This window comes from Lolium rigidum, chromosome 2 (genome assembly GCF_022539505.1).
Source record: "Lolium rigidum isolate FL_2022 chromosome 2, APGP_CSIRO_Lrig_0.1, whole genome shotgun sequence".
NCBI lineage: Eukaryota > Viridiplantae > Streptophyta > Magnoliopsida > Poales > Poaceae > Lolium > Lolium rigidum.
In genome coordinates this window covers 191388869-191406909 of record NC_061509.1, presented here as the reverse complement: position 1 = coordinate 191406909, position 18041 = coordinate 191388869, and the positions used below count along the sequence as shown (strand labels likewise).

At 45.3% G+C, this 18041-nt stretch overlaps 1 protein-coding gene across 1 annotated transcript; it reads left to right on the top strand.

Moving 5' to 3' along the window:
* Positions 1-15770: 15770 nt before the first annotated feature.
* On the top strand, positions 15771-16264 carry LOC124687884 (disease resistance protein Pik-1-like). The gene has a single exon (XM_047221612.1). It carries the CDS (start codon positions 15795-15797, stop codon positions 16170-16172), a length of 378 nt encoding a protein of 125 aa, XP_047077568.1. The 5' UTR covers positions 15771-15794; the 3' UTR covers positions 16173-16264.
* The last annotated feature ends 1777 nt before the right edge of the window (positions 16265-18041 follow it).

The window sequence follows — 18041 nt, the reverse complement described above, 5'->3', positions numbered from 1 at the left end:
GACTACGACGACTACAGGTGGCGAGTACTATATGGCTAGGCACGAGTATGACTGAATGACTCGAACGAGTCGAATCTGGCCATGTATCTTAATTAATTTTCAGTTGAGCTAGGCACGAGTACTATAGGGCTAGGCACGAGTACTATCCGGCCATGTATCTTAATTAATTTTCAGTTGAGTTCCGTACTTTAATTCCACATGTAATCCGGCGGGAAACTTTTCTCATCATCAGCGTCCGCCACAACGACTTTATTGAAAATACAATAAAATAGATAAACAACTAGTCTAGTCGATCTACTCGTCGTCGGAGGTTGTCTCGGTCCAAATGTCGTCCCACCGAGGGTCGTTGTCGGCCCAAGTTGTATTCGGGTTATCGAGCTCGAACACGGCGACGGCCCGACGATGGCGCCTGTTGGACCTGCGTTGTGCCCGGAGGTCAGCGAAGAACGCGGCGGTGTTGTCGACGTCGTTGGGGAACTGCGCCCTCCACCGGCGCATCAACTCCTCGTCGTGCTCGGCGATTGCGATCCGGCGCTGCACCCGGCGGTGGCGGCGACGGTCCTCGTCGTCGACGAGGCACGGGGTCGGCGCGAGGAACTCCGCCTCCTCTAGCGATTCGACGTCTGGGAAGTTCATGTCGCACCGTGGCCGCCGAAATCGCCATGCGGCCGCGTCGTAAGCGCGCGCCGCCAGCTCCGGGGTGTTGTACGTGCCGAGGGTGAGCCGGAAGCCACCGGCATGCATCTCGGCGTAGAACCTACCGTTCGGCCGCGCTCGGACGCCACGGAAACCGGACGAGCCGCGACGGCGCGGCGGCATCCCGGCGACGAATGAACGGAGGCGACGGCGACGTGTGGTTCCGCGCACACGCGGCGCTTTATAGCACAGCGACGCGGCAAGTTTGGCGACAGGTGGCGCGGGGAAGCGGCGGGGCGTGGCACGTGGAAGCGGCGGCAACAGGTGGCGCGGGGAAGCGGCGGGGCGTGGCACGTGGAAGCGGGATCTACACGTCGCACGGCGGTGGCGGCGGGGCGAGGCACGTGGAAGCGGCGGCGACACGTGGCACGGGGAAGGGACACGTGTGGCGGTGGCGGTGGTGGGCAGTACACGGCGGTGGCCCGTACATGGTGGTGACGGTGGTGGCCAGGCGGTGGCGGTGGCGGTGGTGGGCAGTAGACGGCGGTGCCGAAGGTGGCCAGTACACGGCGGTGGCGGTGGTGGGCAGTACACGGCGGTGGCCCGTACATGGCGGTGACGGCGGGGCGAGGCACGTGGAAGCGGCGGCGACACGTGGCACGGGGAAGGGACACGTGTGGCGGTGGCGGTGGTGGGCAGTACACGGCGGTGGCCCGTACATGGCGGTGACGGCGGGGCGAGGCACGTGGAAGCGGCGGCGACACGTGGCACGGGGAAGGGACACGTGTGGCGGTGGCGGTGGTGGCTAGTACATGGCGGTGGCGGTGGTGGGCAGTACACGGCGGTGGCCCGTACATGGCGGTGACGGCAGGGCGAGGCACGTGGAAGCGGCGGCGACACGTGGCACGGGGAAGGGACACGTGTGGCGGTGGCGGTGGTGGCCAATACATGGCGGTGGCGGTGGTGGGCAGTACACGGCGGTGGCCCGTACATGGCGGTGACGGTGGTGGCCAGGCGGTGGCGGTGGCGGCGGTGGCCACTACACGGCGGTGGCGGCGGTGGACACGTGTGGCAGTGCGGTGGCTTTTTTTCATTTGAAATAAGGCGGGAATGAAATTTTTTAAAAAAAGTGGCCTTTGGACCCGGTTTGTATTACAAACCGGGACTAAAGGCCTTTTTTGCGCGCGCAGCGAAAACGCAGCAAAAATGGCCTTTAGTCCCGGTTTGTATTACAAACCGGGTCCAAAGGGGGGTCTTTGGACCCGGTTTGTAAGACGAACCGGGACCAAAGGGGGGGGCACTATAACTGCAACTCCTTCGTCTCCGCGGAGATCAATCCCGCGGAGACGAACGAGCGCACGCCGCCAGGCCGCCCAATCGCCGCGCGCGCCGTAGCCGTCGCCGTCGCCGTCCACCGCGCTGCCGCGCTGCCGCGCCGCCGCCCGCCGCCCGCCTCACCGCCACCGCCCGCGCGCACGTCACACGCCGCCCGCCCCCGCGCCTCTTCTCTCCCGCGTGCGGCCGCGGGCCCTCGACCGCCGCCGGCCGCCACTCCGCTCTCCGCCGCCACTCCTCCACCGCCGGCGCCGCTTCCTCCACGCCCGCCGCCGCCTCCTCTCTCCTCCACCGCCGCGCGCCTCCTCTCCGCCGGCAAGCAATCAAGGTGAGAGCCCCGGCCGCCGGCCACCCGGCCTTTTTTTTTCTTTCTTTTTTAGTCTTTTTTTAAAGATTAGTTTTGTTAATTAGTTAGAAAAATTAGATTAGTTTGTTAAGTTAGAAAAATTAGTTTAGTTTGTTAATTAGTTAGAAAAATTAGATTAGTTTGTTAAGTTAGAAAAATTAGTTTAGTTTGTTAAGTTAGAAAAATTAGTTTAGTTTGTTAATTAGTTCGAAAAATTAGATTAGTTTGTTAAGTTAGAAAAATTAGTTAAAACAATATAGTTAGAAAATTAATTAGTAAAATTAGTTAGTAAAATATTTAGTTAGTGTGTTAGTGAAAAATAGTTAGAACTTTACTTAAAACAATAGTTAGTGTGTTAGTGTAAAATAGTTAGCGCGCAAAAACGCCGGCGCCCCCCCAAATAGAGATGTACGCCGGCGCCCCCCAAATAGAGATGTACGCCGCGCGGTGCCCCCTTACGCGGTAGTGCCGGCGCCCCCAAATAGAGATGTACGCCGGCGCCCCCTTACGCGGTAGTGCCGGCGCCCCCCAAATAGAGGATGTACGCCGGCGCCCCCTTACGCGGTAGTGCCGGCGCCCCCCAAATAGAGGATGTTGTGCCGGCGCCCCCTTACGTGGTGTGCTGACGCTCTTGCCGGCGCCCCCAAATAGAAGATGTTGTGCCGGTGCCCCCTTACGCGGTAGTGCCGGCGCCCCTGCCGGCGCCCCCAGAATAGAGTATGTAGTTAAGAACTACGCATATGTAACTCCATTTTCAGTTTTCTGCATTATCCTTAATTTGATCATATGATGGTTCCTATGTATAGCTTGCAGGTCGTTGTAGAAAGCATGGAGAGAGATGAAATTCAAGAAAATTTCATGGAGGAACTCATAGCAAACGGTACTCTGGATGATCGCGACGACGACGTTATTCCAGATGATGGCGGTGACGATGTCACCGCAACTTATTTGAATGAATCCGGTGAGGGAGCGGAGGATATTGAGGAAGAAGATCCTAGTGGCGCCGGTGAGGAACAAGATCATCATAATGGCTCCCGAACTGTAGTTATCACCGAGGTATATAAATTAATTAAGCCGCTGTTGATCGACTAGATGCATTAACTAATTAAATTGTACTGACTATGAACTATTTCTTTTTTTAGCCCTCCGGATCGAGCACTTCTTCTGTAAAGTCGAGGAAGCGAGGCCCGGCCAAAAAGTTGGATAACGGTGTTAGGCACGACATCACCCACATCGAGAAGGATGGTAAACCGATTGCTCCAGAGAAAGGTGCAAAGTCATTTATAGCTCAATGCGGAGTGCTTGTTAGGGACCACGTCCCGATCACTGTTCGAGAATGGCACAAGGCAAAGGGACTAGTGCTGTCTGCAGAGGAAGAAGCTCAAGGTCTTTATATCGATGATGTAGCCAAAAACAGCATTATGAACAAGCTCATGTCACATTTCAACATAGTACCCGAAGAGGGGGGTGTCACATTTCAATATTTTTAGAGAAGCAAGGAGACAAAGAGGATATATTCTTTCCCTACAACTTCAAGTGAGTGTTATATATAACATACATTATGCTTGTGCACCTTCCACTTTATTCTCGTAATCATTGAGCTATGCTTGTGCAGTTTACACTTTATTCTCCTAATCATTGATCTTCACCTTGGAGTCGTAAACGTCATGGACTCGAAACGTAAAGAATATGCGGAATGAGCGGACATGGCTGCCATCCTCCAGAGGTAGTTTCAATCAATTTTGTATTGGCATCTTCATCTGCTCTAATTCGAAGATATCATCAACTAATCAATTACTCATTTACTCATTATTTTTTGCCGGCAGGGCTTGGAAACGGTTCATCAATACTGTTCCGGGTGAATGGAAACCGGAGCTTACATTTAGAGATTACCCTGTAAGTAGTACTATATATATAGCTATGTCCGTGAAACTTTATATATGATATTTACTTTCAATACGATGCTTGATTATTAGTTTGATCGAACTATTTTTTCGTAAAGTGTATGAGGCAGGAACAAGGGAATACCTTATGTGGATACTACGTCTGCACCTTCATGCGTGACATGGCCTGTCCCAAGGGTGGGGATGCCCGTATACACCACACTCGTGTACGATAACAAATTTTCACAATTAATCTTAATTAGTACCATCTATTGTATTGAGTTCCATTCATATATTGATCTCCCTTTTTAAATATAGATGACACGCCTGCGGAACACTCTCATAACGGAGGATCAAATAAAAGCAATTCAAGATGAAATCGCGGGATTCTTTATTACCGAGGCCCTTACCCCAGGTGGAGAGCACTATCGGCGGATCGTGACGGGGGAGGAAATCCGTCGAGGAGATGTTGTATTGTAAATATGCATGCATTACGTGTACTGTTGACGATGTCGTGTACTGTTGACGATGTCTATATATATTCATGACGATTTTTTGTGGTTTCTTGAATGATATATATGCATTGCTGAAACTCTGCCGCGGCAGAGAAACGCCCTGTTTCTCTGCCGCGGCAGAGAAACGCTGGTACATCCTAAACCTGTGCCGCGGCAGAGAAATAGAAATTCTCTGCCGCGGCAGAGAAACATAGGCCCGGTTCGTACCACGAACCGGGACCAAAGCCCTTCTACCGCGAGCTCCCTGGCCGCACCACGTGTCGAGGCCTTTATGCCCGGTTTATCTTTGAACCGGGACTAAAGGGTACCCCCTTTAGTCCCGCCTAGTTGGTCCCGGTTCGGGAACCGGGTCTAAAGGCCCAAATGGACCGGGCCTATTGCCCCGTTTTCCACTAGTGCATATTTCTCTCTGAACGAATTAACCATGCCAACACCGAAAGCAAGTGTAAATAGCGCTCTCCGTAAATTTAGTAGTAAGTGCAGTGTACAAACCTGAGCGTGATATACTTAATAGTTAAATAGTGGCATACGAATGTTCCAATTGGGTTCTACATACCATCTAAATTCATGGACCATCTGAGCTTGCTTCATTGCTGTGGAAAACATGGCCCTGCTCCTTCTGAATTAACTAATTATAATGACCGCATACCTGAAAGAAAAGGGAAAAATATCGTATATTAGCTTTGATGACTAACACCTAGGTTCTTCTATTGCTAGAAATCATGTGAGTGCTCTAGCAATAAAAAGCAGACCTTGCCATTCATCTAACATGCACGTTCTGAGCTACCAGAACCCCAGAACAGCCAGCCGAAACATCATTGTAAGCATAAATATAATTTCTCAACTGCAACCAAGAAATGTAGACTCGTGGCAATCATTGGTGGTCAAAACGTACTGACAGTACACCAGGCTCCCTGTTATCAGATCAATCTAACAGTGTGAAAAAAGAAGGCAAGAGCATTTCTGCTCCCGGGCATAGCTGCACACGCTATCCTCATCGTCCATGTGAGCATGGAGATATGTGTAGGGCGCGTTTTCTACACCGCTGCAGTCTGCCGTATGTAATGTACCCCGTATCAGACAAAAAGACATTAAATGGGAGCCGTGCCATGCATCTAGTATTGTCAGGTTTTAACATGCGTCTAGCTCCAGCTCACTACAAGCCAAACCTGATGCAAGGTCATGGTGAAGCAAGCGTGCGACACGTACTCGCCCATGTCTAGATGCAACGACTTTCAGGGGCAACCATTATTACACAGGACCCACATGTGGACCATGCCAGCCAAATAGAAAATTGTAAATACAGACAGCGAATACAGGAGCATCTATGCCCGCGTTCAGATAAGCATTTTCGAAAAAAGAAAGCATTGCTATGTCTTGGTGTCAACTTGCCTTTGGTGACTGTCGGCACAAACTTTCCGAGAATTGGAGGCATCTCAGCACACAGACGGAGAGAAGGAAAGGCTACGAAAGATCCAGAGATGCAAAAAAATTATAAAGGATTTGTTTTTTTGTTGCATCTAATATGTAGATGAAACTGGTATTTTGTTAGAAATTATCCCAAAAAATACAGATTTTAATGGAATATGCATGGATTCTATTCTTATTTCTTGTTCTAAATTATGTACGATAGAGTTATTTTTCTCAGCTAGTTTTCAAATATAACTTTATTTATTTCAATGTTCTAACCAAATAATAATTGATTTTGTATAATATATACAGGTTTGGCTTACATGCTCTCTAGGTTTTTTCAAATCTGCAGTTTAATTATTTTTTACATCCCGACCGGTGAAAGCTATGCTGATCGAATTGAAAAAAGAAAATTGAAAGGAGAAAACATCTCTAACCTTCATGTGTCTGACTGGGATCATATAAGCTCAAATAACAAATTCTCTGGCTCGGTGCTATCTGATTAGGCTGAATCTCAAATAACAATATAATGTGAAAATATTTTCTGAGGCAGATGATTTCAGTTATCCCATGCATAAATTTGTAGATCAGAAATTAGAATCTACCTTTTCTTGTCTATTGGAAATTTGGAATTGAGCTCGTACCTTCGTCCATCCAGATATCAATCAGTTTGATTCGGTTGGTAGAGTAGTTAGGCGGCCATGGATATCCCTGTCATAGATTCATCTAATATCTAATATGCAGTACCAGAGATTCATCCTTTTGACAAAGCCCTAATTCAATTGTGATATGACAGTTTTACTTACCTGACTGGCAGCTTGGCTTTCCGTGTTGTGTAGCTGGAATTGGACTCAAAACTCAGGTCGATGCTTGTCGTTCAGAAATTAAACGGATCTCAATCTCTGCTTCCGTCGCTGAACTTATGTGGCCTGGTGTCGCCACATTGTCTTTCGGCACAGCCGCGCCATCGCTTATCATCAGGACGGCTCGTCTTAGACCGTGCCGTGAACTCAGAGGTCTTGCTGTCATCGTCCAGGAACACATCGGACATGGGAGGACGCTGCCGTATGAAGATCCCTCAACTACCGTGATTTTTGATCTGGGAGAATATCATGTCCTGTGTGTTTGGGCCGGGATAGCAAAGCCCGTCTTAGAAATCTGCAACAACTCCTTCATGCACGACATGCAGGCGTGATAGCAGAAAACGTTGCGGGCGGTTGATCTAGATAGACGTGTCCTTTCTAAGTCCATTTTTGTATCCTTCTTCAAATCAATTTTAGTTGCACACGTCTCATCATATCTGCCGGATTGGACCTTTTATTTTTCCCTTAGCTCTCTTAAATCTGAGCGGTTCACTTTTTAATGATTTATCCGAGCCATTGGTTGTCTTGTGTTTTAATAATATAATAGATAGATAGATAGATTGGTGGATTCATTTGCCGCTCAATTGAGTAGTGCTACAATCAGTTTTCTGGTAAAACAGTCAGCATGGAGGTCTGGGACCAAAGGATGATAGCGAGACTAGAAAAGGACGAGAGGCAACGATCGAGCTGAGCTAGTTACCTGGAAGTTGATAAAGATCAGGGTGGAAATGGATGATTGCGAAATCTTCGGATGTTGGGTTGCTCACGCAGAACAAAGGATACTCAGTGTTTAGTCCAACTCCTCGTAGGGAAAGAAGCTACAACAAACTTATAAGAGAGGGTTTTCCTCCCTCCTTTAGTGCGAGCTTTTCGGATGGAGTGGACTCTCACTTGTAGCTAGACCGTATGCGCATAAAGATCCGAACCTTAGCCGAGTGTTCAGCTAAGCCTGGGTGGACGCTGACATGTGGTATCAGAGAGCCAACATCGCCATGCCTTCGCGAGGGGATTCTCAAGGGAATGAGATATTAGGGTTGTTGTTGACTAGTGAGGCTGCTTAGTGTTTAGCCCAACTTCTTCTAAGAGAAGTGGCTACAACCAGCTCGTAAGGGAGAGTTTTCCTCCTCCCTTCAATCCGATCTTTTAGAATGAAGACGGCTCTTAGTTGTAGCTAAACCGTATGCGCGTAAACATCCAAATCTATGCCGAGTGTTGGGTTAAGTCTTAGTGGGCACTAGATGAGCCACACCGCATTGCGAAGCAGGAGACACTACATCTACGGGAAGATTTCTACGGGGTGCCTCTTACGGACTAAGGTGGATACACACGATTTGTTCACAGCCCGAGAATCACGGAAGGATAAAATCAACTGAACCAACCAACCGACTGCTTACACATCCCCCCGTAGAACTTTTCCGTAAGATTCATCGCGTAAGTCTAGCTTTATTGGCGAAGCAGATATCCCCTCTGGTTTACGACGGAACCGGGTCGTGTCACACTAGCGTGTGTGCCACACCAAGCACTGCAAGTCTAGCTAGCACAAATGGCTCACACAGCCTCGTGGCATTAAGTACACGGCCCAAGCACCAAGCAGAATAATAACAATTTTTTTACCGTATTCTAGTCTCATGGGAAATGTTTGTAGCTCTAGTGCACTTTTCTTGATTTCATACATGTCAGAGTGAATGGACTTATTAGTGCCCTCCTATGTATAGGTCTGGGACCTGGCCAAATGATTAGTGCCATCCTTGTGGTGGACAAATGATTTGATCCACCGGTATATGGTGGACATGAACAAAATTGTGATAATTGCATACTTTTTACCATTCTAGAGACGGACGCTTAATTTGATAATAATGAAAAAAAGGTCATATGTATCACTTTGATACAGAGGCTGGGGTTATTCCCCACATTGAAACAATATGGTGGACAAATAAAATGGTGTAGTATATGGTCTACTCCATTAGCTTCTAGTGGGCTTGACTAGTCCACTAGAGTACGGTGGACTTCTAGTGGGCTTGACTAGTTTGGCTTCTTGCCTTGACTTTTTATTAGCTTCTTATCTTCTTAGACTTCTTGATCATGACTAATTATTTATAGTTTCTTAACTTAAGAGATAAAATATATGCAAATATTCTTACTACAAAATGCCTATAAATTTTCACTCAAGCAATGTCATATTACAGTAGAAATAATAATAAAATGGTAGCAAAATATAACAAGTATTTCCTACTAGTTTGATTATCTCAAATGAAAATCAAATTACAATGGCATCGTCAACAATTTTGATTCAATGCTTCCCAGAAAAGCTTCTTCGTGCACTCCCTTTTAGCTGGAAAAGTAAAGCATCTCTTTGTTTTTTCGAAAATGGGCACTTTATTACTTGCGCAATAGACCCGGCCTCTGCATAACTAAGATGCACACAGCCGCACACAAATTCGTTACAAAAACAGAAATGTGATCAAATGGTAAAATAAGGTTCAAAAGACAGAAACAAAGACTAGCTAGGAGGATCTAGCCGAAGGTCACGCTGTCACCCATGTTGGGAGAAAATATCCCTCGCCGTATCCTCCAACCGTGAAGACACCTCCGTAAAGAGGTCCCGGTGCTCGACACGCTGCAACGGTATCCATGAGCGGAGCAAAGCCGTGCATCGGTAGATGACCTGCAAAAAAGAAGAAGAAATATTATTGAAAATCTTGTCATTTCTACATAGCCATAGCGACCAGATAATTGCAATCGCTCCCATCCTAATAAGACGTTTAAACCTAACATCCACACCATTGAGCCAGTTGCCAAATAAATTGACAACACTACGTGGTGGGTATAAGGTAGACCCTATTTGGACGGCTGACCATATAGACCTAGCTAACTTACATTGGAAGAATAAGTGGTTAATTGTCTCGTCTTGATGACAGAAGACACACTTTTTACTTCCATGCCAGTTGCGTTTGGCAAGATTATCTTTAGTAAGGATTACCCCCTGATGAAGATACCAGGCAAAGATTTTTGTTCTCAGCGGTATCTTCATCTTCCAAAGCATCTCTTTGTGATTCTCAAGGTTTTTATTGCCAGCAACAGACAATTGTTTTGGCATTATGACACCTATCATGGTCAAGGAATTTTCGTTGAATTAGAACCCAAATTAAGGGAGTAAATCATTGATTAGATGAAGGACATGGACTTAAAGAAGGAAAAGGCGCTGGCTGCCCATCGATGAGCGGGTGACTGGGCGAGGGCGAGGTGATCGGCCAATAGTGCGGCCACGCAACGCAATGGGAGAGCCGACGATATGCAGAGATGATGACCAGGCTTACCGCAGACGAACAATGGCTAGTTGGATCTAAGCCCAAGTCATTCGATCGTTTATTCTTTTACTGAAGGGAATCGATCGCTGCTAGAGTCCTGGCTTCGTGGGAGACTCCTGATGGGCAATGGAACGATCGTTTGCGTCCATTTTTTGGCTTTGCATGTTCACCTGTATTAAATATTTTCTTCAGCTCATAGTAAAGAAAGCTAGCGGCAATGGCGCGATCTTTTGCGTCCATTTTTTAGTTACTACCTCCGTTAGGGGTGAAGGGTTTACACAAATTCATCATTAGTTTGATGTGAAAATGGTGGTGGGAAATGGAGAATTATTGTGGTCCTTTGGCTAGAATTCATGAGCAAGCAGAAATATCTCACTGGTGTTTTTTATACAAAATACATACCTGGTGGCTCTCCCCTTTGGTCTGATATGCTGCAGATCAAAAGCTTGTACTTATGTGGGAGGAGAATGCAAGTTGGGAATGGATCTTTGACTAGCTTCTAGGGTGATTCTTTGTGTGGAATTAGTCCTTTGGAAGATATATTTACAATATTTGCAATGAGCAAGATGTTACAGTGGCTGCTACTGCTGAAATGGGATGGAGATTCACTTTCAGGAGATGGATGACACATGACTTGGCTGTGCAGAAGAACGGATTGTTGGATCTGTTGGCCCAGATTACTCTCAACAGTGAAAAGGATAAAGCTTTCTAGAAGTGGTCAAAGAATGGTAAATTTAGAGTTAAATTTGTCTACGAACACTTGTGAAGCAGTGGTTTGGACAGATCCTTCAAACATCTATTATATACTAAAAGCAAAATACGAAACTAAAATAGAGAATCCACATTAATCCACATCACTTAGATTAATTTTAATAGTTAGATCTAAAATATGTGGTTAGGATATAACAAAACATTAAGAGTTACCTAACGGTGCAGGTCCAGTTTGACACGTTCTAAAATAGTCGTGCCAAGTACGCACCTTCAGGTCTCAAAATAAAACAATAGACTTGTGATGTGTCAGGTAAAAATATATCAAGCGTTTGTTAGTTACGTAAAAGAAAAAAAAGTGATAGGTTAGCACCAACATCGTGTCGTAGAGAAAGAAAAACAAGGGAGTTCCGGTTTCCCAGTTGAAAAAAGTCCGAGTCCAGATGATATAAGTGCGCTTAATTAGGCTAGCTCTATTCTCTTTCTTGATTCAATACCACGTCAAATTATGCCCCACAAAGTCATGTCCGTGTACGTTAAAACTAAGATAGCATATGGTGGATAACCCTACATAAAAAATACATGGTGGCAAAAAATAGATCAAAGCTAGGCTTAAAAAATGAACTACTCACTCTGGTTTAAAATAATTGCCTAAAAGTAGGTGTATCTAAACATATTTTAGTGTGTGGATATATCTTTTTTGGGTAATTGTTTTGCACCAAAATGAGTAATTCATATGTTTATACGGGTATCGATAAATATATAACAATTAAAATGTGGCATGTAACAGTTGAATTAACCTCACAAGTTCTGAAATATTATGCGAGAAGTTAAAATAAATGTTTAGAACCTTAAGTTCGATCGAGAATAGTTGCCCGGGATACACTCCTCTTTTCACACATTGCCAAAATTTTCGAAGTTTTCAAAATTGCGAGGAAAAAAAGACAAACAATGGGAACCACTAACTCTGTCGATTACTGTGCAATAAATGACGATCCATACGAGAAATTGAAAGTTAAAGAGTCAATACGCCTTCATTCAAAACGTCAACATCTTAACTACCATCATGAATTTCATAATTGGATTCCAGCTTGATACAATGGTCATCCATTACATATTGGTATAGCTGGAGTAAAGAAAAATAGAGACTTTAAGCAAAAGATGTGCACGTAGGCGATGGATTTTTGGTGGTTATCATGTGCTTGCCTCGGAAGTACCAATGCCAACAATTTGGGACTGTGATAGGGGAAGTCATCGATTATAATTCCTTTACATTATCCAGAATATATATGCCCCATTTATGTTAAAGAATTTAGGAACTTCCTGTAGAGATGGATTCTTTACTTTTGAGGATTATAAATTTACAAAATAGTTCTATAAAGCATACCTAACAAGAAAAAAAATTATGAGTACAACAATTTAGAAAAATATATTTATTTCTAATGAATTCCTCTGGTTGATTTTTATTTGCGAGAAAGTTTATATGTTTTGTTATCCTTAAAATTCAATGGGGCACACAATTGCAGTTCAATTATTTAAAAATATCAACGGATCATTAAGATCTTAAAGTTATGCAATCCATGCATGTGACCGAGAGAGCATAATTCCTGGATTGGAGATTAGAGTTAGCATACATAGGCATAAATTATTTAAATGTAATATTGTCTCCATTAGAAAAATGACATTCTAGAGTTTCTTCAAACCGTTTCTAACCTTGGTCATTGATATATAAGTGTATTAATGAAACATCAGAACATATACTAAAACCAATGCACGATTTAGTCGGCCTATCATGTAGATACGACACTTCCACTTTACTTTATTAAGGAAAACAATTTTCTATTCCATCACAATATTTGTATATAGGAATTTTATGTCATGTGAAAATGACACATTTGGTTAATCTAAAGTATTAGGCAATAAATTAATAACTTTTCACCTAAATAAAACGGTTAATTTTACATAGGTGACATTTATTTAGCATGAATTTAGGCCATGAAATATATTATTTTTCTTCGAACGACATGAATGTGAAAAAATCAATAAATGCATTTTCTAGATAATTTTGACACGGTAAAACTTATAATCATCTCTATAGGAAAATAACAATGATGCCCTCGCACTTGCGAGGGCCTCTGTGCTAGTTTGTTGAAAAGTAAAATTCCTCTTAAAATCAAAATATGGCTATGCCTCATATGACACAATGTGATTGCTACTAAAGACAACCTATTGAAGCACAACTGGATAGGAAGCCCACGTTGTCAGTTCTGCACTGAACATGAAAGTATTACCCACTTGTTCTTTGAGTGTGTAGCTGCTAAATTTGTCTGGAGCTCTGTTGGGAAGGCCACTAGAGCTCCCACGTGTCCAAGAAATTTCTTCCAATTTTTCTGGTGGTTCCCCCAATTTATTCCTGCCAGTCGCAATACCCATATTGCTGGTATTGCAGCTATTTTCTGGGCAATTTGGAAATTCTGAAAAAGAGCTTCTTTCGAGGGCAAGTTGATTCATTCTCTTGTTGAGCTAATCAACTAATCTATTGTTTTTCATGAAATACTTGGTAGGTCTTCATGACGTCAAGGATGCGGAAGATATTCGGGCTGGAGCAGACAATCTTGTGAGGCTTGCTTCAATATCTAATTATGTGGGTGCGGGTATATCTGTTGCAACCCCCCCCCCCCCCCCCCCTCTCTTGTTGGAAGGTAAGGATGTTGATGATGACAAGATTGCTGAAGAATCTCCTGGGCAGGGTTGATGGAATTTCTACATGGATTTCGTTAGCACTCTTTTAGTTGTTTCTGCCGCAACAACTTCTATTCGTTGGCTTCCTAATGTTGGTATGTAATATAAACTTAGTTTCCTTCTTCTTCTTCCAACAAACGCTAGTAGTAGGCGGCGCTTTTTCCTTGTTTTTATCACGCTCTGGGATGATACCCGGCCGTCTGGTCATGGTTTCGTTATCTTCTGGTAATGAAATTCGATCCCACGTTGGGTCGCTTGGAAAAAAAGTTACTACATCCGTTTCAAAATAACTTCTAAAAAATTATTATATCTATATATTAAAACATGTATAGATAAATCTATTTTTAATTAATTATTTTAAATCGGAGAGTACAGTAGTACAATGAGATTTAAATTTTCCTACACATAAAACTTGTCTAAATACATGCAAGTTTAACTCAACTAATTTAAAATAGAAGGAGCATTTTTTTCTAATGCATGTGCTCCTCGATGCATATAACTTAACTATTTACAATTTGAAACAGGTATCCCCTCTGTTCACTAATATAAGATGATTTAGTTTCTTTATAGATTAATCTATTTAATTTAGTATGTATCTAATCTAAGTTCAATGTGTAGATTCACTCATTACGGTGCGTATTTAGTTCATTTTTGAATATCTAAAACATCTTATATTTATAAACAAAGAAAGTATTAGATACGACCGTTCAAAGGAGGTGATCTGCACTTATATGAGAAAAATGACTAAGTGTATTATATACTGACGTTAAGATAAAAAAAGCATGCACTAATAAGTTTTCAAAAGAAATACAGCTCGTAGCGCATTTCTTTTCGTTTGCTGGAACATTAGTTCCGTGTTAACTGAACGATTATTTGCCGCAGCACATCAATTTGAATATTCCACGGTGCAAGTTTTCCAGCGATTTCGACGCTCCGGTGATCTGTATCTTGGAAAATCCTAGAGCGGGGACCCTGCAGATCTACCCCCAGGGTTAGGGTTAGGGTTAGAGTTAGGGTTAGGGTTAGAGTTAGGGTTAGCAATGGAATTTTTCCTTTGTTTTAGGACATATGTACATCGATAACAGATGTTGGGCCTACTGGCTCCGGTTGACCCGTCTGCGAAAAGTATCACTCGTGGGACCTACTTATACCATCTATCAATTCTTAAAGAATAGAACCATTTTTTACATAATTCAGACTAGTAAATAAATAATACAAACATAATATAAAGTAATATGAGAGAGAGAAACAATAAAAAATAAATAAATAATCATATGCCGAGGATGGCCGTCGGCATAGGAGGGGGATGATCTATGCCGAGGGTGGCCCTCGGCGTCTTGTCTGATGCCGTAAACGCACCTTCACGGCACAGGTGGGAGGGGAGGCCAGCCTGGTGCTACACCGAGGGCTAGGTAGACACCGAGGGCTGCCCTCGGCGTAGCCTCCTCTACGCCGACGGCCCGCCTACGCCGAGGTCGCTGTTCGGAGCTGCTCCGGCAAGGCCGTACACCAACGGTCCCGACATTTCGCCCTCGGCGTATAGCCTGGCCCTCGGCATAGACTCCCATTCCTGTAGTGGAGTCCTGGTGATAGTGCGTGTATGTTGACGTGTTCTATACTTGTCTTAACAATCCAAGACTCGAAGTTGATCACTAACTAGGGCACTGACTAGTCGCAGTAACTGTGGCGCTTGTATATTAACATGTAGTGAACACGGTTTCCTTCTTGACGAATCGTGCCTTCAACAGACTAACGGACCAGAGAGAGGTCATAAACAAAGCAAATCCCCATGTTTACGAATCCTGATCTCCTGCCCTTGAACGTCCCTTCCTAACTACTCCCGGAAATGCCTTTTGATCTCGCAATCAGGCTGTGGCAGCTTCGGAGTACGCGCGTACAGACACCCCGCACTGAGTGACCAGCAAGGTGGCAACCCTATAAATATCGACCTCAGGTTCTCTGCTCCCTCCACGGCAAACTTGCTTCTAGCTTGCTATTCGATCTCACTTACCCTGAGACTTGATTCCAACCGAATTAAGCAGGCCACCATGAAGCAGAAGATCGTGATCAAGGTGGAGATGACGTGCGACAAGTGCCGGTCCAAGGCCATGGCACTGGTTGCGGCGACGGTAGGGGTGGACTCGGTGGCGCTGGCCGGGGACGGCAAGGACCAGGTGGTGGTGGTCGGTGACGGCGTCGACTCCGTCAAGCTCACCAGCGCGCTGCGCAAGAAGGTCGGCCACGCGCACCTCGTGCAGGTCAAGAAGGAGGAGGAGGAGAAGAAGAAGCCCGCCGAAGCCGCCAATGTTGTGGAGTACACGTACCCATGGCACTACTACCAGTACCCTTCGCACGCGGTGCCGGTCTACGAGCACCCCGCCGGCGCCTACGGTTACCAGCACCGGCCGGACACCTGGTGGATGTAGCCACACCACTCAGAGCATTCTTGAGTAATCTTCATTGTTTCGTCGATCAGTGTCTAGCTAGCTCTAGTAGCTAGGATTGCAAATGCCAAAAGAGGGATCTGTGTTGTGTTGGTTGTTTTCGAAACTTCCTGATTATTTATTAATTATGAGTTGTTTTGTGGTACCCTGAAATCAATACGAGCCACCCAATTTTGTCCATCCAAAGGCCTAAAAAAAGTCATACTGCTCTTTGAAACGTGAGAGGTATGTATCATACATCTGCCAGAATTCGCACCATACTAGAAAGAGGCCGTAGCCAGGCCCCAGCCCAGTAGACGCCCACGGCCCAAAAGACAGGCCGGACACATGTGCAGCCGTTAGGTTTGAGGATGGGGACATGGGACGGCCTAACCGAGTTGGCATGTGCCAGATATTCACCTTCCCCCCCTCCGCCGCACCTTCCCCTACATGTCCTGGCCGCGCGCCCTTGACCGGCGACGTCGTCCTCGCTCTCGAAGGCGGAGGATTGTGGCTAAGCGCAACTCCGACGCCTTCTTCCCGAAGAACAGCATGTCTCGGCCGCGGCGCCCTTGGCCTCACCGCCGATTGAAGATGGACTACGCCGCCCTCCCTCTTCGCTCGCGAATACGCCCGAGGTATTCACGGTGGCCCGCTAGCGGTGCCTGGCGGTTATCGCGTCGCGTCGCGGCGCCCGTGCCGGTTCGGCGGTGTCGCAGGAGAATGGAGGGGGCTGACCAAGTGGTGCTGGCAGGCGACGATGGAGGCGTTGCGCGTGATTTGGTGGTCTGAGTCGTCGCCCGCGCGTTGGCCTCTCCCACGTCGTCGCCATCCAGACCGTGGTCGATTGCGAGCTATAGAGTAATTCGTTCCACTGCAGCGTGAGGACGGGCGTGCAGTTTTCGTCGCGTAGGCGTTCAGCAGCGAGGTGGCCGGCGCTCGTGCAGGTGCCGGGAAGGTGTGCCTCAGTTCTCAGCGGCCGCCTGGTGGCCAGCACCGGGTCACTGAGCGAGCGCCAACTGTCTGAACAAGACACCGATAGGCTCGTTGTAAGGTTTGTGCTACCACATTCTGAAATTTGTACTAAAATGGCAGTATAGAGTATTGTTATTGATACTACACCATTGTATCATTTTTTATGGACACAACAATTAGCTTCAGGCATACAAGTTTACAATGCCAAAGAATTGAGGAGAGAAAGTATGAGTAGTTATGCTAATACAACACATTTTGCCGTTTGGCTGACAAAACATGAAAAGGATGCGCCATACATTATTCTTGCACCTTAGAATATATTTTAACAATTTACGAGTTTGTTGCAACCATTTCTTCTTCTTCTGCACTTTACATAGATTATATCATACCTTGAGTCTTCTTTCAAAAAAGCGAAGATACAAAATATAGCGAGGAGGAATTGTAGATAATGTGTATTTTACCTGACATGATAAGTCATGCTGCATTTGTAATCAAAACAAAATAAAAAGATCCAAAACAATCGGTAGTTGAGGTTCAAGCTTTGCCGACAAGTTATGACTAGTTTTTATATTGATGTGAAACATGATTTATGCCGACTCTATTAAGAATAAGAATAGTAGTACGTTGACAAAATAGCTGTTTCAGATTCGAGTACTGAAGGTTAAAAGATGCAGGTTCTGGATATTGCAAATTACTGGCAGCTGCATGATGATCCAGAGATCTCGTAGACATACTGTGAAAACGCAGATCAAACAAATAAGAATTGGTACAGATTAAATTGAATATAGATATATTCTGATATATAACCTTGACATATTTTCTTCGCAGAAGTGACTTCTTCTCGCTAGACGCACACTGCGATCCCATTGATGGGGAGTCCATCCACGCCGCGACGAT

What these genes read in the sequence shown, in the direction of transcription:
- LOC124687884 (XM_047221612.1), top strand. Translation starts at nt 15,795, where the DNA reads ATGAAGCAGAAGATCGTGATCAAGGTGGAGATGACGTGCGACAAGTGC.